General features: G+C 34.6%; 1 protein-coding gene across 8 annotated transcripts in view; it reads left to right on the top strand.

The window, feature by feature from the left end:
• NFIB (nuclear factor I B) overlaps positions 1-25,293 on the top strand; it is a 244,686-nt gene that overhangs the window by 176,957 nt on the left and 42,436 nt on the right. For all 8 annotated transcript variants that reach the window (XM_065908341.1, XM_065908337.1, XM_065908338.1 and 5 more), the window contains exons 5-6: positions 1,881-2,001; positions 4,856-4,974. In XM_065908341.1, coding sequence (XP_065764413.1) covers positions 1,881-2,001; positions 4,856-4,974 — 240 coding nt within the window. The remainder of the gene's footprint in view (positions 1-1,880; positions 2,002-4,855; positions 4,975-25,293) is intronic.

Consider the following 25,293-nt stretch of genomic DNA (forward strand, 5'->3'; position numbering starts at 1 on the left):
TACAGTTCCACTGATAGTGAACACATTTCAGATGTCTATTAAAAATTCTAGGTAATCAAAATTCCTTAAAAATCAACGGTCCCTTTGGAATTTTATACTCAACATGAGGTTAGTTTGGAGAGAGGGGAAGATTAAGTGGACTCTCCATTGTAGTGTGAATCTCAGAGGCTCTAGAGTTTTGTTGCCATGGGCTAGGATAAACTTTCTCTCATTGATGATCTTGAAGACCTAGAGAAAACAGGTGAAGAAATAGAATTTATTCTTAATCATTGTCGTTTGACACCAACCTGGCTGATCCCCACCTTGCTTGTCATCTCTGCCCATGACCTTGCTCTTGTAGCAGCTGCTATTTAGAGTATCTTCCCTTCAGTACCTGCCTCATCCTCTAGAGCCCTGGGCCAGCTGTGGCTTTCTGCAGATTTCTTGAACCATTCAAGCTTATATCGGATTCTTCTTCCCTTGAAATCCTAAAGCATTTGTTGATCATGTCATTCTTTTGGCAGTTTCACTCTAATCTGCATTGTGCTTGTATTTCTGTGTTTTTCATGAGTGTTTTGTATACCCAACTTGTTGCCCGATGTGTTTTATTAAGGACAGAAACTATCTTGTATCTTAGACTGTTTTGTGTCCCATTTGGCACCTGTCAGTAATGGACACAATAACTTGTTGAATGAACAGACCTTCAGTGGATAGATTCATTTGTACCTATTTACTGCCTTTCATAGGGTTTTGGACTGTTTCATCTTTGCTAACCACTGTAGGTTGCCAGGGAAGAGTTTTGGGGGAGAAAGCAAGAAAAGGGAACTCACACTTGTTGAATATCTGTTATCCACTGGGCATCATGATAGACTTTTATCACTCCTTACCTCATTTCATCCTCAAAATAGTCATATGTGATAGCTTATTATAATTCTCATTTTACAGTTCAGGAAACTGTGGTTTATAGCACATAAATGGCAGAGGGAGTTAAAATGTAAAGTCTGTCTATTTCCCAGTATTCTCCTCATTCTAACCCAACATGCTGCCTGAAAGATTTATTCAAGAAGTTTAGAAACCAATTAAAAAAGTTTAGAAAGCTGTAATCCATGGTATGACAACCAATACTTACATCAAACATCTCAGTTCACAATATATCAGCAAACTCAAAAAGACTTCTTGATTTATACCTTAAAGTATAAAACTCCATGAGTATATTTTAAATGACTTATGAAGTTGGGCATATAAACTTTTTAAAAAACAAGATATAGAGTAAAACTGTAATTCCCGTTCATATATGAAACCGAATATGTATTTTGGAAAAAGAAATCTTGACTTTTATTTCATCTTTGTCAATTTTACTTATATGCCTGCCCTAATACAATAATTATTTTTATGTCAAATAATTATAAATATGACCTCTAATGTACTCTAATATTAATGTTAATATTATTATAAAATAATCTTTTTATGGAACTATTTTAATTTGATGTATTTAACGGTGATCTGGTTTTTAAGAGCTGAGTTAGTACAAGGGGCCTTGCTTTGTCCTGAGCAGTAATCAGCATGTGTTGTCCCTGTGGTGCATCCATAGACTAGTGGGATGGCAGATGTAGTGGCGGCTAACAGTAAGGACTGAACGAAGAAGCTTGGGCCGTGTTAGTAGAGGAAGGGATAACCAGTGATGGCCGTCTTAATGCCTTGAGTTTCCACACTTGAACATTGGCATAGTGAGGATGTTTGCAAGTCTTAACCAGTGGATGGTTGATACTAGAGTCTTAAGGTAAAGAGAATTCCTCTCATCCTTGCCCAGAGGCATGGAAAATATGAGATGATTATATCTGAATAGAGATGACAACAGTAAATGCCATTCCCAATGCTCTTTTTGTTGTTTTATTCCTCAGCGCCCATAACCCAGGGAACTGGAGTCAACTTTCCAATTGGAGAAATCCCAAGCCAACCCTACTATCATGACATGAACTCGGGGGTCAACCTTCAGAGGTCTTTGTCTTCTCCACCAAGCAGGTAACTGAAAGAGGAGCTGCTTGTCTTCTCAGTCTGGCGTGCAGATAGGTAGCTCGGGAGACATGCACATAGATAGGTTTGCAGGTAAACAGCGGGGAAATAAACAAAGAGTTCAAGATTTTTTGCTGATTTTTCACAGAGTTTTAGTCTTTCTTGGTTAAACTTATTTTGAAATTTGGAAGTTAAGTGTAATTGTTGTTCAGAGCATTTTAAACAATCATTTTGGGGGTGGGGGGACAAGGGAACTATGAAAATGTATTAATATGATTTTTATCTTCTATGAAGTATTGTGACTTCACAAGTCATGTAATTCTTTAAATTACATGACTTAAAAATGATAGGTGACCTTAAAAATGATCTTTTAAGGTGATGTTAAAAATTATATTGCCCTGGTTTAGGATTGATACACCCAACTTTTATCCTAGACTATGTCCAAACTGGGGATAATGAAAGTGAAAAATAAAATGTATCATTTATTTAACTTTAAAAGGTCTTATTCTAGCCCACGGGTTTGCCAAGTTCTTCAATTAGTTGATGCTCTTTGAATAATTTAGTTAACTTTTAGTTACCAGTGGAAGTATTACCTGCTCTGAGATTTGGCTGAACCAGTTGGGAAAGAGTTACAGTGAGGTGACTTTGTCTTTTAGTTCTCTGCTGGCATTCTCATTTTTCTCTCTTGACCTTCTAATTGTAACCTTCAGGAATTTAAAAGGAAATCTGCTATTTAAATGAGGGAAAATTAGCTTGGAAAGTTATTGTGCATTAGAATTTCATATGTTCCTTTATTATAGAATGATAGAAGAGGGCCGAGTGAATGAGAAGGCAAGATAAACAGATATTTTAACTTTATTGGATTTTTTGGAGGTTGAATCTTCAACACAGAAAGACCAATCTCACTTTCAGAGCATTAAAAATACCCATGATCAGATAAAAGATCCTACATGAATTCCAGAGCAAAACATATATTTTATAATATCAACTTTTAAAAAATAAAAAAATCTGGATAACTATTTTCCTATGCTATTCTCAATAACAAAAATTAATTGCATTTGAATTAGTTATGGGGCTGTGCACATTTGTACATTTATTAGCCAATTCAATTGTGTATCATTTATGGTCAAACTGTGTTTTCCTATAGTAAGATTTCCTAGCAAGTATTTAGGTTTATTATTAAAATTGTCTGTGATATGGTAATGTGTTTAAAATGCTTTGACTTTTCTAAATTTAAAATGTGAATAGTAATTTTTTTATCTTATATGATGGATCGGTATCTTGTCCACCCAGCTCTTTCCTCAGGATCATTCAGTATGAAATACAATACTATGTCATTTAGAATAAAAAAGTTTTAAAAACATTTCTCTTTTATTTCCTTATGAAAATCTTTTCTCCCTCATTTCAAGTTTTTCTGTATTTACTGTTGATTTACAGATGAAAGAATTAGATTGAAGGCGGGATTAAAAAATATATTCTAATTTTGGATACCCTAGAAAGAAACTAAATATCTACTATTTATTCTCACTGTGATTTAGCATTAATAGAAATTGCCATCTTCTACATAATGTTAATAGTTTGGGAGTTGTAAGTCAAATCTTAATCACAAATGTATCTATGAATATACCCAAACATGCACATGTTTCCAGGATTTTGAAAGAGTACAGTCTAGGAAGTCAGGCCGCTGAAATTAACATGCTCTGGACAATTGATTTTCTTCAAATTTGTCTCCCTACTTGTAATAAAATGAAGGATTGGATTATGTGTGTGCCTTCTAAAGTCGGTTACAACTCTGAAATCCTATGACATTAGGTTTTTTATCACTACTTCAAGTTCATTCAGAAGATTTCCCTTTTTTAGTTTTTACCTGCAAGGGTGTGAATAAGAATTTTTTTTTTTAATTTAAGGAAACAATATCCATCTTCATATTCATAACTAACTGTTTAATAGAATATTCGTGGAGGTATATGAAGGCATATATATCAAGCAATATGGCATGTGGCATAGAATAACTTTTTAATCATGGCTCTAAATATTCATTTTTCTTAGTTATTATGATAAAACTATGTTTTCTTTATTAAAATATATTATTTTGGAAGTATAACATTGGGTTTGAATTTGGCAATGACGATTTTCATGGTTGACCTTAAGAGTAAAAGATCAACAACTGTATTTTTTTAGGAAAAGGTAAATAAGAATATATGAGACAGTTTATAATCAGAGAAGAACTATAAATCTTTAATATTATTAATTATAGGGTTACTACTAAGAATTACTAATTTTTAATAAGTGCCAGTCACTAAATGCATGAGCTTTATATTTAATAACTCATTTAATCCTCCCTACAATTCCCCTTTGAACAATGCTTTATTGTTTCCATTTTACAGATAATTAAATTGAGTTTAGGAAGGTTATGGACCTTATTTGTGAATTCATATGAAAGGATTACATTGTTAATGGCAAGTGCTGTACAAATGAACGTTATTGATATTGATAATAATTATGAGTTAGGTGCAATCTTAATAACAGTTTTTAAATCAGTACACATATCACATTAAGAATTCACTTTTTAACTACCAAAAATAGTATTTTACTACTGGAAATATATTTCAAAAGGTAAATATAAGAAACATCGTATTCATCAGACAAATACATTTCCACTCTGTTATAGTAAATGATACATAAAACTGGAAATGTTTGCTACTCCTGTGGGTGTCTTGAATACTCACCATTATTTCTGGGATACTATTACTTGTGTTTGTGGAAATTTCTCCAGAAACAATATTCTCAGATTATAAACTTTCAGGTGCTACACATCTCCCTAGAATTCCCATTAACATTAACTGTTGTCATATTTTAACAGCAAAAGACCCAAAACTATATCCATAGATGAAAATATGGAACCGAGTCCTACAGGAGACTTTTATCCCTCTCCGAATTCACCAGCTGCTGGAAGTCGAACATGGCATGAAAGAGACCAGGGTGAGTAATAAGGCGTTGCCTCTAGGGACAGTGGAGGAAGATGTCAGCTCCTTCCATAAGTTTCATTTAGTCAAAGTTTTGTAATTGAATCAACATGGATTATATTTCTCATGAAATGATTGCAGTACAGTTATTTTTAAGGTTATGTACTGATCAAATGTTGTTGAAGTTATAAAATTCCCATATATTTGTTTATTGAAATTGAACTTTTTTTTTTTTTTTTTAGACAGAATAATCTTTTAGAAACCTCAGTATGTATGTGACTGATGATGATCTGGCCATATTAGTTGGTTGGATTATAGCAGGAGCATAAGTTCTAATTCAGTCAGGTCAGTTTGTTCCTCGTAATGGGGTATTTTAAGGTGGAGCCAAACTTTAAGTGGTTCTCAGGTGCCAGTTACTGAAAGTTCTCGTTTAAAGGAAACCACGCTTTCTTTTGGAAGTAGGTACAACGTGAACAATAAATAAAAGTGTGATGTTAGATATTTGGTGCCTGGGTCAATCTAGTTATTCCTCCTAGATAAAACTATAACCTACCTCTAGGGCAGCTCTAGGAAAAAATATAAATTTCAAAAATAGGTATTCTTTGAGTCTCTGAATTCATGCTTTGCTTTTTTTCTTTCTTAAAGTCTACTGGGTTAAATATATTTCATCAGATAGACTCATACCTTTTTGCCACAGTTAGAGGGAGATTATTAAACATGGAAACAAAGTTTAGCTAAAAATCTTTGTTGGTATGTGTGCAAAAATGACTTATAGCAGCAGAATAAAATGTACTTGAAAAATTGTCTTTAAAATTTTCCATTCAATTAAAAATGTTTAAAAAAAAAAAAGCTCATTTTCATTGGTTTTTAGTCCATAACTTGGGCGAGTGTATCTGAGGGTTGAGGAGTTGCATGTCCAGTGATCTCAGGAAACCAAATAGCCCTGAAGCTTAGCAGTTAAAGCCAAAATTCAGGATTCATTTTCTGCTGCTCCATGTTTTTCTACTGAGTGCCATAGGATTCAAAGAATGGTGAAAAAGTCTTCACGGAGGAATTGACTTTGAGTCAGGTGGAGTCGGGTGGGTCTCCTTTGGCATGCTGAGATTTTAACCAGTAAAGCAGGGGGCAGAGTGGATGAAGACAGTAGCACAGGCAAGCACTGAGGTGGGGAAGTGAGTTTCTGAATGGCCGTGTGTGTGCCCTGTGGCCGGATGCTGTTTGTGTGAGTGGAAATAATGGGAGGTCATTTTAAGGAAGGATTTGAAAATCAGCTGAAGAGTTTGGGCTCTGAGATCCTACCCTACCTCCCCAATCTAATCTGTAGACAGAACCATCTTTTAAAACATAACGTCATATCACTCCGCTGCTTCAGTTACGTCCTGCTTCTCCTAGGAGAAAATCAGGATTCCCTCACATGATTCACAGATCTTTCTGGTCCTCTGGCCTCTGACCACTTCTCCAGTCTCAGCAGGGGCTCTCTGCTTCCTTCTTGCACCTGAGCCTACAGCTTTGTTTAGCTTTGGAAATGTAACACCCAAGACCTTCCTGTAAACCATGCCCTCTGGAACGCTCCTCTTCTGACTCTCCATCTGGCAAATTCTTTGTCATTTTTCATGTGCCAGCCTAAATTGAGGAATTTCAACTTGAAACTTTTTGACACTTAGTATTGTTCCCTCACTGTACTGGGAATATGTAGTTCCGTATTTGCTTATGGGATTAATTGTCTGAATCTGTGTACATTGTGAGGACAGAGACTTTATCTGCTTTGGCTACCGTGTATTCAGAGCCGAGGAACCACATGCAACACTTGCTGCTCAGTTGAGGCCAATAGATGTCTGTTGGCTACGTGAACCGCTGATAGGCGAAACACCAGTCTCATTAGTGAAGGCCAGAAATAAGAGGGTCTTCATCAGACTGCAGAAGTAAGAATAAAAACTAAACCCTCAACCCTTTATATTTTATTGCTTGTTTTACTGACACTGTCAGCTTTTTCTAAACAAAGCCATATTTTCCTCGTCAGAAAATTGTTCTGGAAAAGATTCTAATGGTAATAACAATAACACTGTGAATGTGTGGCAATGGATGTGTTGTGCAGAAGTGTAGGTGTTCTTTATTATAGAGAGTGTCACTCTGTAAGAATTGATTCCACCTTCAGCCTGTTGAATAAAGCCAATTTCAAATCATATTGTAAAACATTTTTGAAAAGTGGAAGGGAAACTGTCATTCTTTCTCTTTGTAAAATCATTGTATTGTCTTGGTGATTTTCTTTTGTCAAGATGACTAGAATTATTGGAGAAGTCTGTAAAGGCATATTATATTAAGAGTAAGGAAGAATGATTCATTTTCACACATGCTTGAAAAAAATGTGTGTCACTTTAATTCTGAAGACCCTGAAGATTTTGTAATGTGCACAATAAGCCATTGTGGGAAGAAGACTTCAACTATAATAAAAACATGAGGGCAGGACAGTACTATCTTTATAAGTTTCCTAAACCAAATGCAGTCCTTTTGTTCAATGAAAATTGCTTTCTTCAGATTTGCAAAATAAAATGCCCCATGGTTGTTCTTGTCCATCTTCACATGTTCTTTAGTCCCACTTGCCTGTCGTTTTGAAGGGAGTATTCTAAAGGGTATACTGAGTACCACTTAATATTGTAATGGCTTTAGTACATGTCTAAAAACCCCTGCACTAATTGGTATTCAGTGACTACTTACTGGTCGCTTAAAATATAATTGTGTTTATAATTGGCAGAAATGTTTAAAATTTACTGTTAATTATTTCCTGCATCTGCCTTTTTCTGTTCATGTTAATTTTGCGTTAAAATCTACACTTGCCGTAGTCCTTAACAAAATTGAGTGAACTATGTGAATCAAAGATAGTAAAATTATGGACAGTACTTGTCATTCCACCTTTCCTTATAATCTGAACCACGAACCTTTGAGATTTATTCCAAGTAGATAAAAATAAAAGATATAGTGTAACTAAATGATCATCCTCATTTCATTTTTAAAAATTAGGCAAAACTTTATAATACAAGATCTAAATTCATGCAGTGAGAAATGGTCCTGTAATTTTAACAATTTAATGAAAAAAGTTTTTATTTTAGCATATTACATAGTTATATTTTTTTGTCTTTCAGAATGCAAAAAAGTTACATTTCATAAAATAATTGTAATTTTTAGAACTGAACAGTGCTTAATAGTGTTAAAAATTTTGTGGGAATCTTTATAATTTGCTTAATTTTCTCCTGATAAATAGTGCAGAAATTAAATTTGCTAGGATCTATATTATATAATATTTATGTTTTAGCTTTGTATTCTTTTATATATAAAGGAAGAAAAAAAGAAAACTGAGGCAGTAACATATGGATATACAGCTGCTATTACATTGTTTTCCTAGATTCTAGAATATTTTTTCTTGCTTGGTCTCTTTTTTGAATTTCCTAGTCTTAAACTGCGTGACTGCTTTTACTGCTATTGACAAGTTAGTTTCTTGGATACTGCTTTCCATAATTTTAGATTTTCATATTTAAATTAATTGAACCAGGTCAGCTTATCAATTTGCTTGTTGAAATTTTCTTTTATTATTCTAATAGTTAACCCCACAAAATATTCCATCTGAGAACTTGTCTACCTGAAATTTCTTCCACCTGAGCCAACTCATAGACTAAATTCCTTGTTGATATAATTCCCTTGAAATCATTAAACTAGTCCTTTGTAACTTATAATGTAATAGGAAAAATAGAGACAGGTCTGAGTTTTTCCTCTAATTTAAGTTGCTTTCTTGGGACTCAAGCTTGTAGTATTTTCAAGACCAGAAATTTAACAAACTAAAAATTTTATCTAAGATTACTAGTTGTTCAAATACTTATCAGACTGAGAAGCTGTTAAATTTTCCATTTATAAAGCCCAGCTGTATATTACAAATAATTTTACTATATCACTAACTGTCTATTAAATAGTGTTTTAGGAGTTTTATATTCAGGCTTAGATGAATCAGAGATTATTAGACAGGCAGAAGCAGATAAATAATTTTTTATTATTTATTTTAGATATTTTTATTATTTATGAAAAATATGCCTCACAGAGAATAATATAAATCAGATTATGAAGAAACTGTCTGCATGATCGTCTTACTTTTGAGCATTATCAGAAATAAATCTTACACAAAAATCAATAAATTGGTATATTAGCAAAAACTAGCACTACTTAGAGGTATATTGGTATGTAATTACAAGTTTAAGAGCAGTTTAAAAATTTATACTGGACTCTCAAACAGTCAATCTTTAGGCGTAGTGTTCTGCTTATTGTAGGTACTAGAAAAAAACACTGTTTAAAAAAGTTACAGTTCTGTCATACAAACAAGTCTCTTCAGCTAGTTTTTTTGAAGTTGTAATATATTTCCAAATCCTAGAGATTTATTTGTGATAAATTTGCAAAGGTTCTGTTTAGTAATAGAGTCTTATATGTTGTGCTCAATTTCAATTTGCACTTTATAGAGTTCTATATGGATATAGTATTAAATATCCAATGAATTACGCCAAAGGGCTCAAGGGAACACTCAGGGCTAAAGAGTAATAATACCAGCTTAGTATCATGCATTTAATCAAGTACTGGAAATAAATAACAGTCAGTAGAATGTGGTGACACCGATAGAACCAGAATCAGAGACTAGCCTTTTGTAATTCAAGTTTAAAGAATGTTATTAGATGTGCTAGATACAAGAGCATTCAACCAAGTTTGGAAATTTTATTTATACAAAACTTTAAACTTTCTTATTCGTAAATCAGTTTGTAGAATATTTAATATACTCCTGTCTGCTGTGAATATGAATATCTGAGGGGATATTGACAGAATATGTTTATTAAGTTTGTGACCTTAGAACCCTTTTTCCCACCATCTAAGAATCTACAGGGAGAATCCATCGTACATTCAAACTTTAAAACACAGTGCTCTAGCCCAAACTACAGTCTGACAAATGATAAACTCTCAAGGTTTTTCTGACTGTAGAAATAGGTGAATGAGCAGCTTTCACAAATAGTTGTGAAATCACTAACATTCAGTGATGTCCTAGAGAAATGCAAGGAAGCAGCTTAGTGATCTCCTGAATGCTTAAGTTTCCTTTGGGGGCCAGATAGAACAGCAACAATTCCTTACATCCCTAGAGTTTGTATCACAAGGATTAAATATGAAATGTTCAAATATCAGATTTTGAATTAAAATCAAAGATACATGTGATCTTGAGGGATACATGTTGTTTAAGCATAATTTTAAAGTTTTTTTTTGTTTTTTTTTTTTTGGTTAGCTTATTATTTTAAAAAAATACCAAAAATCGAGAATTTACAGTTCTTACAGAACTTGCAGTGAATCTCCATGTATCATCATGTCATTAGAGGGCAAACTCTGGTGATGCCTTCATCACAGTCTTTTTCATCTTTTTCAACCACATGGCTGTAGATGAAAAATCACATTATGATATCTTTCAAACAGAAAGGAAAACAGTACATTGTTGGTGAGGCTTTCCTCCAAATCGTTATATTGACTACTATTTAACAGATGTGTGTGCTCTTTTCTTGTGTTTTGGATGGAGCTCAACCTGTGTACATGATAGAAGAGACAATACTACTTATAGGTGGAAAGTGATATTCAACTTTCGTTCTCTGGAGCTTTAGTCATTTGAAAATGCAGCATTTTGCAGAAAAAACCACCATGGATAATTGGTTTGGAAAAAACAACTTGCTGTGTGTGATGCTGTGTGTCTAGATTGGGGGAACACAGCCTAAATTAGGGGAGTGGAAAACCCATGGGAGACAGTGTGCTTCATTATCATAGAGTGCCCTAAAAAGTTTCTTGAAATGGAAAAAGGTTTTATTTCAAATCCATTATGCACTGATTTCCTATTTAAGTTTATTTTGAAGTAGTTCGGAAACCCAGTTTCTTTTGAGTTATTATGCTACCAATATCATATGCAATAGGAAGTTGATTTTTCAGACATAAGAACACAGATTATTAGAAGCCTTAGTGAAAGTCACTCAGTCCTGTCCAAATCTTTGTGACTCTATAGACTGTATCAGTTCAGTTCAGTTCAGTCACTCAGTTGTGTCCATTTATTTGCAACCCCATGCTCTGCAGCACTCCAGGCCTCCGTGTCCATCACCAAATCCCGGAGCTTACTCAAACTCATATCCATCTAGTCAGTGATGCAATCCAACCATCTCATCCTCTGTCGTCCCCTTGTCCTCTGACCTTCAATCTTTTCCAGCATCAGGGTCTTTTCAAATGAGTCAGTACTTCGCATCAGATGGACAAAGTATTGGAGTTTCAGCTTCAGCATCAGTCCTTCCAATGAATTTCTTTTAGGGCTGACTGGTTTGATCTCCTTTAGTCCAAGAGACTCTCAAGAGTCTTCTACAGCACCACAGTTCAAAAGCATCAATTCTTTGCCGCTCAGCTTTCTTTATAGTCCAATTCTCACATCCATACATGACTACTGGAAAAATCATAGCTTTGACTAGATGGACCTTTGTTGGCAAAGTAATGTCTCTGCTTTTTAATATGCTGTCTAGGTTGGTCATAACTTTTCTTCCCAGGAACAATCATCTTTTAATTTCATGGATACAGTCACCATATGCAGTGATTTTGGAGCTCAGAAAAATAGTCTGTCACTGTTTCCATTGTTTCCCTTCCTATTTGCAATGAAGTGATGGGACCAGATGCCATGATGTTAGTTTTCTGAATGTTGAGCTTTAAGCCACCTTTTTCACACTCCTCTTTCACTTTTTCAAGAGGCTCTTTAGTTCTTCTTCACTTTCTGCCATAAGGGTGATGTCATCCGCATACCTGAGGTTCTTGATATTTCTCCTGGCAATCTTGTTTCCAGCTTGTGCTTCATCCAGCCCAGCATTTCTCATGATGTACTCTGCATATGTTTAATAATCAGGGTGACAATATACAGCCTTGACATACTCCTTTCCTGATTTGGAACCAATCTGTTGTTCCATGTCCAGTTCTAACGGTTGCTTCCTGACCTGCATACAGATTTCTCAGGAGGCAAGTCAGGTGGTCTGGTATTCCCATCTGTTTCAGAATTTTCCACAGTTTGTTGTGATCCACACAGTCAAAGGCTTTGGCAGAGTCAATAAAGCAGAAATAGATATTTTTCTGGGACTCTCTTGCTTTTTTGATGATCCAACGGATGTTGGCAATTTGATCTCTGGTTCCTCTGCCTTTTGTAAATCCTGCTTGAACATCTGGAAGTTCACGGTTCATGTATTGTTGAAGCCTGGCTTGGAGAATTTTGAGCATTTCTTTGCTAGCGTGTGAGATGAGTGCAATTGGGCAGTAGTTGGCTCATTCTTTGGCATTGCTTTTCTTTGGGATTGGGATGAAAACTGACCTTTTCCAGTCCAGTGGCCACTGCTGAGTTTTCCAAATTTGCTGGCATATTGAGTGCAACATTTTCACAGCATCGTCTTTTAGGATTTGAAATAGCTCAACTGGAATTCCATCACTTCAACTAGCTTTGTTCATAGTGATGATTCCTAAGGCCCACTTGACTTTGCATTCCAAGATATCTGGCTCTAGGTGAGTGATCGCACCATCATGGTTATCTGGGTCATTAAGATCTTTTTTGTATAATTCTTCTGTGTATTCTTGCCACCTCTTCTTAATATCTTCTGCTTCTGTTAGGTCCATACCATTTCTGTCCTTTATTTAGCCCATCTTTGTATGAAATGTTCCCTTGGTATCTCTTGTTTTCTTGAAGAGATCTCTAGTCTTTCCCATTTTATTGTTTTTCTATATTTCTTTGCACTGATCACTGATGCAGGCTTTCTTATCTCTCCTTGCTTTTCTTTGAAACTCTGCATTCAAATGGGTATGTCTTTTCTTTTCTCCTGTATAATCCATGGAATTCTCCAGACCAGAATACTAGAGAGGGTAGCCTTTCTTTCCTCGAGGGGATCTTCCCAACCTATGGATCAAACCTGGGTCTCTCCCGCATTGCAGGATGTTTCTTTACCTTCAGACTCCTCATTTTACAGGTAAGCAACCCAGGCTTCCTGGGTGGCTCAGTGATAAAGAATCTGCCTGCCAATGCAGGAGACATGGGTTTGATCCCTGGATCAAGAAGATTCCTTGGAGAAGGAAATGATAACCCACACCAGTATTCTTGCCTGGGAAATCCCATGGACAGAGGAACCTGGAAGGCTAGTGAGCTCACAAAGAATCAGACACAGCTTAGTGACTGAGCACGCACACCCCATTTAAGTGTGAGAGGCCATCTCATCTAGAGTGTCTAGATATTAAGACCAGAGCCTTAGTCTTCTTTTTCAAAGGCTAAGTTTTTTGTTTTTTAATTTTTCTGTTATTCTGCCATCCACCTAGGGAATCAATATAACTTGCCTATGTAGGGAGAAATGGACTAGGAGAATCTGAACACTGCTTAACATGTCTTGGCAGTTGGACAGTTCTCATAGGGAGCTTCATGGAAGGTTCTGTTAAGCCTTCTAGAACTAGAATAAAAGTAGAGATGAATTTATGGGTTTTTAGGTTCTGGAAAAATTGTTAAAACAATTTTGAGATGGTAAAATTTGTATCTTCTTTTTTAAAAAACCTCGTACACTTACCTTTTATGCCATGATAAAGTTTCTGAACTAGGAAAAAAAAAAGGAGATATGAGTGCTTTCAATGGATAAATGTGGAGGAGAGCTGGTTAAAATATTTAAACATACTATTTAAAGTTTAAAAAAACTTTGTGTTATAGAGAATGTCAAAAGCAGAAAGAATCTTAAAGTGAACTTCCATGTACCATTTTTCGGCTTTAACTGTCATCAATATTTTGCCCATCTTGTTTCATTTAGTATCTCCCAGGTTTTTATTTTTTAGTATCTTAAAGTAAATTCCAGACTTTATATAATTTTACTTGTGAATACTTAAGTTTCTAATAGACAATGAATTTTGTTTTTAATACAACCCCCAGATCATTATTAACTTAACAAATACAACAATAATTCCTTAATATATACTATATAACTCATGTGTGAATTCCCCAGAATATCTTATAGGTTGTTTGTTTAAATGAAGATCCAAAACAGTCCATATACCATATTTGTATTTTCAACCAGTCTTTAACCTATAGTTGTTCTGTTAGCTATTTTTATATTTATTCCCTTTTATATATCATCTATTTATTGAAGAAACCATATAAATTTAATTTTTTTATGTTCAATAAATACATACAAATGTGTAAAACCAGAGACCCTTCTGCCATCTGTGGCTACCATTTATTGAGCACTTACTCCCTTTCAGGATTGAGCTAAGGCTTTAGATATATTTTTCTTTTCAACTCTCTTTAGAAACAAACAAATGCTTTTCTTTCACAGCTTGTTAAGCCCATTAGTACAGTGGTTAAAAAATCTGACATGGAAACACAGATCATAAATAGCAGAGGTAGAACAGAGCCCTTGTCTCTTCAGTTATAGCATCCATGCTCATTATTACTATATATACTGCCTTCCAAAGAAGTCGGTCATGCTATGTTCATGGTTTTGCAAACTGATTACAAAACCTATATGACAGTTTTTCTTTTCCTTACACAAACGAAATTTCATTACAAAACACACATAATGACAGAAGAATTTACAAACTTCAGGGATTCATGAATACAGTCCTTGGGCTGAACTCAGCTTAAGCATCTCTTTTCCTTTTGATAGCAAGATGTTGTTAATAAATAATCCTAAAGCCTAGAATGTCTTTAGTAGAGATGTGTGATATGCATTCAGTTTGAAATGAGCTAGGTGTGTCAAAATTTAAGAATTACATTTAATTGTCCAGGAAATTGTAAATAGTGGTATGGCCTTAGACAATCACTGAACATCAGTAAACTGAGTTTTTTCATCTGTGAGATGACAAAATTGGATACTAAGATAGCACTGTGTTCTAATGTTATGGATTTTAATTAATTGAAGTCAGAGATTTTATAGATCTTTAATACTTGAGTCTTTAAGCTTTCATTAACCTGAATCTTTTTGAAAACTCTAAAGGTTTTCAATTTCCTACATTATTTTTTAGATGTTTGTTTTAAATACTCTCATTGAATAACATGATAATTGGTTCTGTAGGTGCTTGGAGGCATCATATGTTTTGCCTTATACCTGAGGAATGTGCAGTTCTTACAAATACATGCCTTGTCCTGCACCATTCTGGTACAGCAAATGATTGAGAGAGACCAAGCTATTCTAACAGAACCTTGTTATGGGATCAGTGTCTCCTACTTTGAAAATAAATGACTCAGCCAGACGGCAACATTTATTTTCTCTAAATGACTAGGGATGTAGCAATAGGAGACCATTATCCTGTGACAATATTCTGTTTCATTGACATTATCTCACAAATGTAATTGGTCCATTACTAAATAGAGGTTTTGTTACTGATCAATTTCACATGCTTTCTAAAACCATTAGGATAATAAATTTGCCATCATAGTAATTTCATTGACAGGATGTTCTTTTTTTCTTCATTTACATTTGTTAAAGGAAAAATATAGATTTAGATTGAACTTAAACACTACAGGTTATAACAGTTTTGACTACTTTTCCATTAAGAGAAATGGAATATTTTGCAGAGTAATTATATTTACATTGAACTGCCAAAGTGACGACTTTATAATTTTCATGATATTTTTTTCCTCTGCTATACTAAACCACATCAAATCATAATTGTTCCTAAGCAATTAGTTTACTACCTCAGGTTAATGATTTTATTTGAAATAAGTTCCAAATCATTTCTAGGACTTTCCTGTAAATCCACTAAAGTAACACATCAGTAAAATCAACCCTAACTATTACCAGCGTGTATAATAACACCATTAGTAACAACCTAAACCTTGAGATGTCTTACAGCATAAATGTTTCTAAATGCATGGCTTTTCCCCAAATGTTCTCTAAAAAGTCATCTGTAATCTTGTTAAATTAGGACTCTTCCAGTATCTCTCTGACTTTTACAGTTAAGGTTACGGTATTGATTTTATTTTATAGTCCATGGCTCTCAGATGCTTAACACTAATAAGCCTCTATAGCCAAGCAGTTCTCCCCAGAGGCATGGCGAATAACAGCTATTTACCTATGCCAATATTTAATAAGCATCTAAAATATACTCCAAATCTTGCATAATTGTTTGGTGTTTTTCCTCCTTGAAAATTAGATTTTCTGGCATTACTCAAGACACTTTATCCTTGTCTGTCTGTTAAAATGAAATTGCTTAATGGACAAAAGTATTTTGAAGTGCTTTTAAAAATGAAGTTTTCACTTATTCAGTATTCACTCTTTTAGCAGTGTTCCTCATTATTCAAGACTTTTTTTCTTTATGTATCAGGAAAGTGTTTGTGAACTTCAAAGGGGTTTGAGCTTTAACTTGCATTGGGTGTTGGTGAAGCTTGGAGACTTTTTTTTTAAATAAAGTTGTGATAAACAGAGACTTGTAGAAACATGCTGCTTACAGGCTTGGGTTGGAATATACTACATAGAGAGACTTAAATTATCACAAAAGTTTTCAGACTGCTCAAGGATACAGTATTATACTCAAGTGTAGTTAAGATTATATAACTCAACTATTATAAAGTAAGAATTTTCATATATTTAACATGAAGACTACCATATTTTCTGTTTTCTCCTTTGAAAAAGAACTTATTTCTTTAAAAAAAAAAGATTGACAAGTCTAACTGAAGATGATATCTTATCTCCTCTTACTGTAGCTTGCTGATTTTCCAGTTATTTTAGAGTGTGGCAAATATATATATATAAAAAATATATATTTATATGGAGATACTTACCATGGCAGCTAATTTTTTTTTGAATCATCTGGCATCATCATCAAACTACTGTAGGGAGATTAGCCCCTAGGTTTTGTCATAACATTCAGAGCTTTTGTTAACTTGGATTGTGTGGGAAGGACTGATTCATATTTGCCACGGAATCACAAAATTTTACATTTAAAAGAGTCCTTAGATATTCAGATATTTCTTTTCACTTGCATTCTCAAAATGCATTATTTCACCTTTAGTCAACTAGATTGCAAATGTTATATTGAAGCATTTCATTTTGCATTTTTGCAACATCTAATACCTAAGACCAATGAGGCATTTCCTTCTTAAAGTGTAGTGTTTGGCACACTATCAATATCTCATATTGTCCACCCATCCTTGAGAACTATTTAAAATATTCTATGGCAGTATTTTTCTCCAAATATGTATTTTATCATTTTTTATTATAAAAGTAAAAATTATTTGTGGGAGATTTGAAAAACAGTCAATTATAAGAAATAAACATAAGAAAATAAAAACCACCTATAATTCTATCATGTATAGATAACTCATGTTAATATTTAGCCATATTGCCAGTCTGTTTTCTATATATTTTTTTAACAGCTATCCTATATATTCTATTTCAAGTAAATTTTTTGCACTAAATTGTGCTTATATATGCTGCTTTGTAAATTGTTTTCTTTCTTTTTTTGGTCTTTTATTTATAATATAGTAGCATGTTACCATGTCATTCAGACTTCCCTAGTGGCTCAGCAGTAAAGAACCCAGTTGCAATGCAGGAGACTCAGGAGACCCGGGTTCAATCCGGGTTGGGAAGATCCCCTGGAGGAGGGCATGGCAACCCACTCCAGTATTCTTGCCTGGAGAATCCGATGGACTGAGGAGCTTGGAGGGCTACAGTCCATGGGGTCACAAAAAGTCAAACACGATTGAAACAACTGAGCATGCACACACGCCCTGGCATTCAATTTCCACTACATAATGATGACAGTGTATCTTACCCTTTGGCTATACTATACAGTTTTAAAGGTCTGCTTTGCTCGTGAATATTTAGATAGTTTCCAACTTTTTATATAATTTATAAAGATACAGTAAAAATCATTGCATACAAATCTTTGTACTTAAATCTGATCATTTTGTTCCTGCCTAGCTCTATTTAGTCGCCCTGTACCTAGTACGCTGCTGGGCGTTAAGTCACTGAATATAGATAGATGCTCAATGAAATGTACTTGTACTGTAGAATTCCTGAGTTAAATATTATGTCCATTTCTAAGGCTTTTGATAAATACTGGCGCAGAGTCTGGAAAGATCTTATCAATTTACATTCTCACTAGCAGTGCCTGAGTGGTTTGTTTAACTCCACCATCCTATCCATACTATTTAGACAGGGCATAGGGCTCTATGAGCAATTCTGAAGCATGTCCTCTGACATGTATTTAAAGAACAGTGAATTAGTGCCTTGTGAGTCTACTCATGCACCTCTTTTTTTCTCCTTTATCTTTCATTTAAGCCACTGGGCATCCAATTACATCTTTTCTTCCTGGATCCAGGAGAGCCCCCACCCCATTCCTTTGTGGAGGAAACGGGGAAATGTAGAGGGCACCTAGCGGAACGTGCATCACTTTCAAGTAAAGACACCTAAGTATTCTCTCTTCTTTCTTGTCCTGCAGACATGCTCCCTCTAGGTACTTCCCCACATCTTTACATTATCTACAGGTAAAATAGGAAAGTAAGGGTCAGTATGGTTTCCCCCCAGGGAACTAATAGAAATAAATACTTCAGAGCTCTGGGCTTGGTAATTTCAGTGTTTTACATAACATTTTTTCAGTTATAAGTAACCTCTCGTCTAAACTTTCCTCTCCTCCCCATGATTTACCCCCAGGCAGAAACAGAAAAAAAGAACGCTTGGTCTCTTTTAGAGCTTAGTTGGCAGAGTCATCTTTCCTACCTTCTCCGGGTCCTCTGGGCACAGGGCCCAGGCTGTTTCCTTGTCTTGGGACTGACTCTAGATTTATGGCCTGAAGTAAAAGTATCAGATTTCCAGCTCCTGAACTCGTCCCACACACCAGCTTTAGTGGCCTCTCATTTATTATCTCATGTATTATAAATAGCGTTATTATTTTATACAGATGGGTCATTTCTTTTTCATGTTGTCACCCAGCTTTCACCCCACCATTTTAATGGAAAGCAGGAAAGCAGGAATTCCCCAGTTTCGCTCACATTCATATTTCACTCCATTTTGTGTTGTTTGACAGAGTTTCAGTGTTGAACGTTTTGACCACCTTTGCCTTCTTCCAACAAGGAGTTTGGTCTCTGAAGAGATTTTCTATATCCAGAGTTTGTGTAAATTTTTAAAGCTTCTTAAAACTCTAAAAAGTCTAAAACCTGTTAAAAAAAATAAAGGAACCTGGGAAACTATGAGAGGTATTAACTTAGGAAGACTCGTCAATATAGTACAATCTTATCAAATCCCAGTTTCTGGACTCCCTAAGCTAAGTTTTCCCACAAATGCACTTTTCTTCTTTGATCTGTGTCATACTTATTCCAAAGGGCCAAAGTTTCATTGCACCTTGAGTTTTCCTCTGCAAAAAAAAAAAGGGAATCCTGTAACATCTGCTCAGAAGCTTGATAATATATAAAATAGAGACATTTTTAACAATGATTATAGCTATTTAAGCTCCTGGTAATAAAATATACCTTAATATTAAATACTGGAAAATAAGAGACGTTAGCAAAAGGTGATTTGTATCTAGAGGATTCTCTTAGACTTGTTTACAAGTGTAGCAGATAAATGAGAAAGACAACTTACTAAGATGTAAAAGGATTGGAATTTTCAAAGATTTTGAGGCAGTTTACTTCTTTGTTAACTAAATAGAAATATGTTTTTCTAAATCATAGGAATGGCACTAATATATTTTAATTTAGTATTATGCTGTGCTTGAAAAGAACAGCTTCATAGGCACTCAAGAATTCATGTGTAATCTTACATAATTGACTTCAAATAGTTGTAAACCTGTAAACTGTGTCATACAGAGAAGAAGAATAGGAATTTTTTTTAAAAGAAAATGATACGGTTTCTTTAGGTGATAGAAATTAGATTTGTAACATCCATCTACTGAAGCATATGGGAAAAGATAACATATTGCTCTCCTGCATGTGAAGAAGGAGCAGGTGTCCCAGACAGGCAGGTGTTAAGGTGGCTGTCCGAGCTTGCCCTAGATCACTGGTTGACTTCAGTGAAGTTCTGCTAACAGGTGGCTAGCTGATTGGAGTGCCGTGTGACATTTATCCCGGGAGCGACTTGGATGACAGGCTGCTACAGACTGAGGAAGGGGTCTTTGCTTTGATGAAGAAATTGCCAAAACTCATGTCTCATTAGTGTTTCCTAAGGTTCTTTGGAAGTGAACAACAGTTTAATTAAGGGCTGACGTAAACACGTTTCTGCACACTTTCCCTGCAGCATTTTATCACATTAGAATTGATCAAAATTGTTGCCTTGGGCTGACTTGAACAGATATACATCTGGGGCGCCATTTGTGCAAGCTGCCGACGACTCAAGTACATAAGCTGTGTTTCACAGCAACGCTCTTCCTTTGTAGATGGAATTACCTTGTTGGAAGATGAGTTGATCTAGGCGCTTTATTTGCTTATACTATTATCTCTTTGAAGTGATACTGGGAAATGAATGACCCATCAGGGCTTAGGATGTTTGTATGTCAGAGTGCCAACAATATTATAGTATGACTAGTAAAATTTATGTGATAACATGCTTTTGCAAAATATTTATTTAAAGGTATGCTTAAGTCTAAATGAACCAACTTATATAAGTATTCTACGTGAACCTTTTCTTACATGGCAATCTTTTATTATGTATTTAACTACACAATTGGTTTCTGAAGCCATAGCTAATTGTCCAATTATAAGTGTAAACATGGGTGTGGACACTGAAGATGAACACTGTCAATGTGAACCTCCTTTAAAAAGTAACAGACTCCTAGCTTTTTGCCATTTAGAAGAATCCTTTCTATAAAACCCAGTGTTATCACACTTGCAATTATTTAATAGATTTTTATGGTTGATGTCTGTCTTCTGTGCTGAACTGTAAGTGTCACCAGCACAAGGAACAAGTGGTCTTGTTTAACATCTTAAACTTTATGCCTTGCACTTTTTTACACTTTGTAGAAGCTCAGTGACTCCTTTGCTTCTTTCTTTTCACTTTCCATTCAGTTCTTTCTCATCTGGTGATGTCTATCCACTCATGATACATTTTTAGACTGACCATGGTTATTTCACTCATCCTACACAACGTTATCATTCGACCAGATAGCTTCTTTCACATGCAAGAGATTCTAAAATAAACTGCCTAGACACAACGTCTGCTCTACCTCTTCTTCCTTCTTTTAATTCTAGATTTAAAAAATTCTTTTCATGAGTAGCATAATCTTCTATCCTCCACATTTTTTGTGCCCTTGATAAAATCTTAGTACCTTACTATAGGTAGTAAGACATTAGTCAACTTTTTACAAAATGTATGTGTGTGTGTGTGTGTGTGTGTATACATATAATACACATAGATGCATACAGATGCATGCTATGGATGTAACAAGTACAAAATAATAATATAATAACAATAACAAAATAGTAATGAAATAATGATCAAGTAATAAACACAGTCAAAAGATCATTAAGGAAATCTAGACCTCCAAAGTTCTTTAGGAGGGATTACTTAAAAAGAAAACAAGTCAAGTTGGTTCAGTGGATAAAATGTTGTTCTGTAAATGGAATAAGAAGACAGAACGACCTAATTTTCTAGCCTGAGGGACTGTCATATGCTAGGAAAGGCGCTGAGTTAGAAATACATCCCCCGTGACCTTTTTCACTTCCAAGATATCATAAACAAATTAGCCTAGCTAAAGTTTAATAGAATGATAAGGAAATATTTATGTAAAAATGTGGTACCATGCTTGATCTTAAAATGAAGAAGATACCATTTGAAGAAGATGATTCCAGCTACTCTTTTTATGATGAACCACAATGAGGAATATTTAAGAAGAAGTATAGAAAGGAAATTCTTGTTTAACTCAATACAAATCAGATGGGCCAAGTTGTGGAAGAGAAAAAAATAGAGTTTTGGAAAGTTTTCCCTTCTGAAATAAATGCATTTGTATATTGCTGCTTTCCAGATCACATTTAAATTTCTTTGTCTGGTTTCAAGCCCTCATAGTCCTTTGCTTCCCTTGCATCTGCCACCAGCAGCTCTTGCCTCATTCCCACCAGAAGAAAAACCAGATAAACCTTTTTTATCATCTTGCTCTCTCTTCAACTTCTTTATTTCATGTATTATTCAATGTATGCATTAATATGTATGTATTATTATTCAACTTATTACATATTTATATATTATTCAGTTTTATTATTATTCAGCCTATTTTCAACATAATCTTTTTATGTATGATTCCTCCTGCTTGGGGGACACTAGATTGTGAAAAACTTGACATTTGTTTTCCTCCACAGAAAGGTCACTTAAGACCATCTTTCCTATGTATCCATTCCTCAAACATTTTTTTTCTGTAGAATATGAGAGCACTAAACATAGAAATGATATCATTTTTCAGTTTGGCATGAGGTCTGTTGGACTGCAGACATTAAAATAAAATTAAAGTAATCTGAGTTTGATTCATGCTTAAAATGTAATAGCTAGTGACTCTATCTTTACTTCTCCCAGATAATTGACCTTTATTTTTATTCTCTCTTCGGGCCAGAGAGGTTTTTTCTCCTTTGTGAAAGAGGAGGGGGCTCATTATGTGTCACCACAAGTATAGTGTATTCTACATGCTGTACACCAATATATTTTTATTGATTAATGAGCCCAGTTGATTTCATAGTGGCAAAACAAAGGCAGTTAAGGCTAGTTTGTAATATTACCAGTCTTTATCTGTTTCTAAAAAAAATTGTTTCAGTAGAGACAGTGGACCTTCACATTCTTATTTTTACTTGTTTTAAGGTCATTTTGTTGTTTAAAAAAGAAGGCAGTTTGTGGTCCCTTTTACAATTTGAAGAGTGAATTTTACTATTTCTGTAGTGCTGACCTCTTTAATTCCTCTGTGTGTTTTGAACATGAAGGTATCATTACTCAGTATATGCCTAAAGAAAACTAGAAAAATAAATGGATCTATAATAATTACCCAGTAAAGCCAAGTGTATCATTTTGACTAAGAAATTGCAAAGGCTTCATTTCTCAAAAATTACATAATCACCTATATTGTTGAACTTCTCTGTACAAACACCTCTGATTTATGGGCCCTTTATGAAAAGAGGCTCACATAAATTCACATGGGTTTAATGAAAATCCTGAAATAGTTATAGTAGTTGCAATAGCCTTTGTTGATCTTCTCCAGAAATGACATAACCAGAATGTCATTCTGCTTTCCAAACTATGGTCATATTTAACTTCCCAAACTATTCTGCTTCCCAAACTATGGTCATATTTAACTGATTTTAAATGATGTACAGTACATGGTTTATTGCTTATAATATGGAGTATTTAGAAACTCATTTACTTAGATTAATTTTATTCAAAATTTATATTGAAGCACAATGTAAACTGTCAATAGAAACTAACGTTTCTTTTGCTAAGAGTTAATTTTAAATTAAAAATTTGGAATGGAAACTTATTACATCACCTATCAAGTGAGGGATGGAAAAAGCAGTTCTTTCCACCTCTAACAATCTGTATGTTTGTGATTAACTTACAGCAGGCCAAAACGTATATTTGTGGTGTTGCCTTTCAAAATCACATAGCTCTTAAGTGAAATCAACTATTATTTTTGGTGTTTTTCAAGGTAACTTTGCTGAAATGAACTTCCTTTGTCTATTTTTTAGGTAGTTTTAAAATGTCTCTTTTTGGTAGCAGTATTAATTTTGTGGTTTCACTAGTAAAAGTGTCTTTCCTTTTTGAGAGAGAGAGTGTAGGAAATGGTACATTGACTCATCAAAGTTCTCGTAGGTTAGTGACAACGAGTTAGTCACAAACTGTAGCTTAAGGCTACAAATACTCCTGTCATTTTTTCATAGGCTGTGACGTCTGCTATGGTTACAGTAGTGTATCTATTCTTTACATGCCAGTGAACTGAAAGCATATATTTAATTTTATCAGATGCCTTTCCCAGAATTTAGGTAATTTTTTAAATGGTGAAACAATGACAACTAGTTTCTTATATCAATAGCACCATGAATTTTTTTCTCATGTCAAAAAATTTATTAATTAAAAATGAAACTTGTAAATATATTTTATGTGTGATAAAGTATTGGGTTTTTTTTTTAAATAAAATTTTCTCTTTTTTTAGAGATACAAACTGAAATATTTATAGGTGGAATTATATGATTCCTGAGATTTGCTTCAAAGTAAGACAGGGGGAGGGAGTATAGATGGGATAAAGATGAAATAATTGAATAGTTGAAGAAGTTGGGTGATGGGTGCCAGAGAAGAATTACTATTCTGTCTACCTGGTGTATATTTAAAGTTTTTGATAATGGAAATCTAAACCTAATAGCTCATGATTTTTGGAAAATTTTACTCTACATTCATAAACCTCTATAAAAATCAACATTATTTAAGATGTTGAGAAAAGGGGTACATCTCCTTGCCAACTGGGCTTTCCTCCTGAATCCTCCATTCGAACTACCTGCATGGTACAACCTCACAGGCACCTAAGACAATGACTTTCTAAACTAGTGATTCATTGAATTGGGTCAGTTCTGTTGAAGTATCTATTATTACAGTAGCTCTACCTGTATTCTTCTTCTAAGTCTCAATATTTCGGCAGTATAAAATATTTGTGGGATGAATGAATGAATAAAGCCCTGAATACTTCCTCTGTCACAGCACTTTTTACATTGTTTTATGATTCCTTCTTAACTTGTCTATATCCCCTCTCTAGGTATCAAGTTTTACAGAGGCCGAAGCCCAATCTAGGTCACATCATGTCCCCAGCAACTAGTACAGTTTGTGCTTATATTAGACCTTCAGTAAATATCTATGGAATGACTATATTAGTTAATCTTCTTAAGTAATATCCAGGATGGCTGTCTTTATTTCAACTAATTCATCTCCCCTGTAGTTTCTGGGGGGATTGCTCTACACAGCAAACGCGATCCTATTTTGCTCATCTCAGGAGTGTTTTCTCATCAGAGTGAATATTGAGACATTTATACACGAAGTCCGTGACCACTCATGGTGCAGGTCCTGCCAGCTGTTCACTTCCTCCCTCATCTTTGTACTTGTTGAAGTACGGACTACATATACTACGTACACATTTTATGCCTCCCATCTTCAGAACATTTCCTCTTATGGAAATGTCACCCCCATCCATGTTTTACACACGGCATCACTTCCTTAACCTGGGGAAGCTGAGGTGATCCATGCCGAAGCATAATTCCTCCTTCTTGATGTTGGCAAGCATTTTCTTCTTATCGTTTTTCTCTTCACTAAGAGTAAATATCCCTACAGCAGCC

This window comes from Muntiacus reevesi, chromosome 17 (genome assembly GCF_963930625.1).
Source record: "Muntiacus reevesi chromosome 17, mMunRee1.1, whole genome shotgun sequence".
Taxonomy (NCBI): Eukaryota; Metazoa; Chordata; class Mammalia; order Artiodactyla; family Cervidae; genus Muntiacus; species Muntiacus reevesi.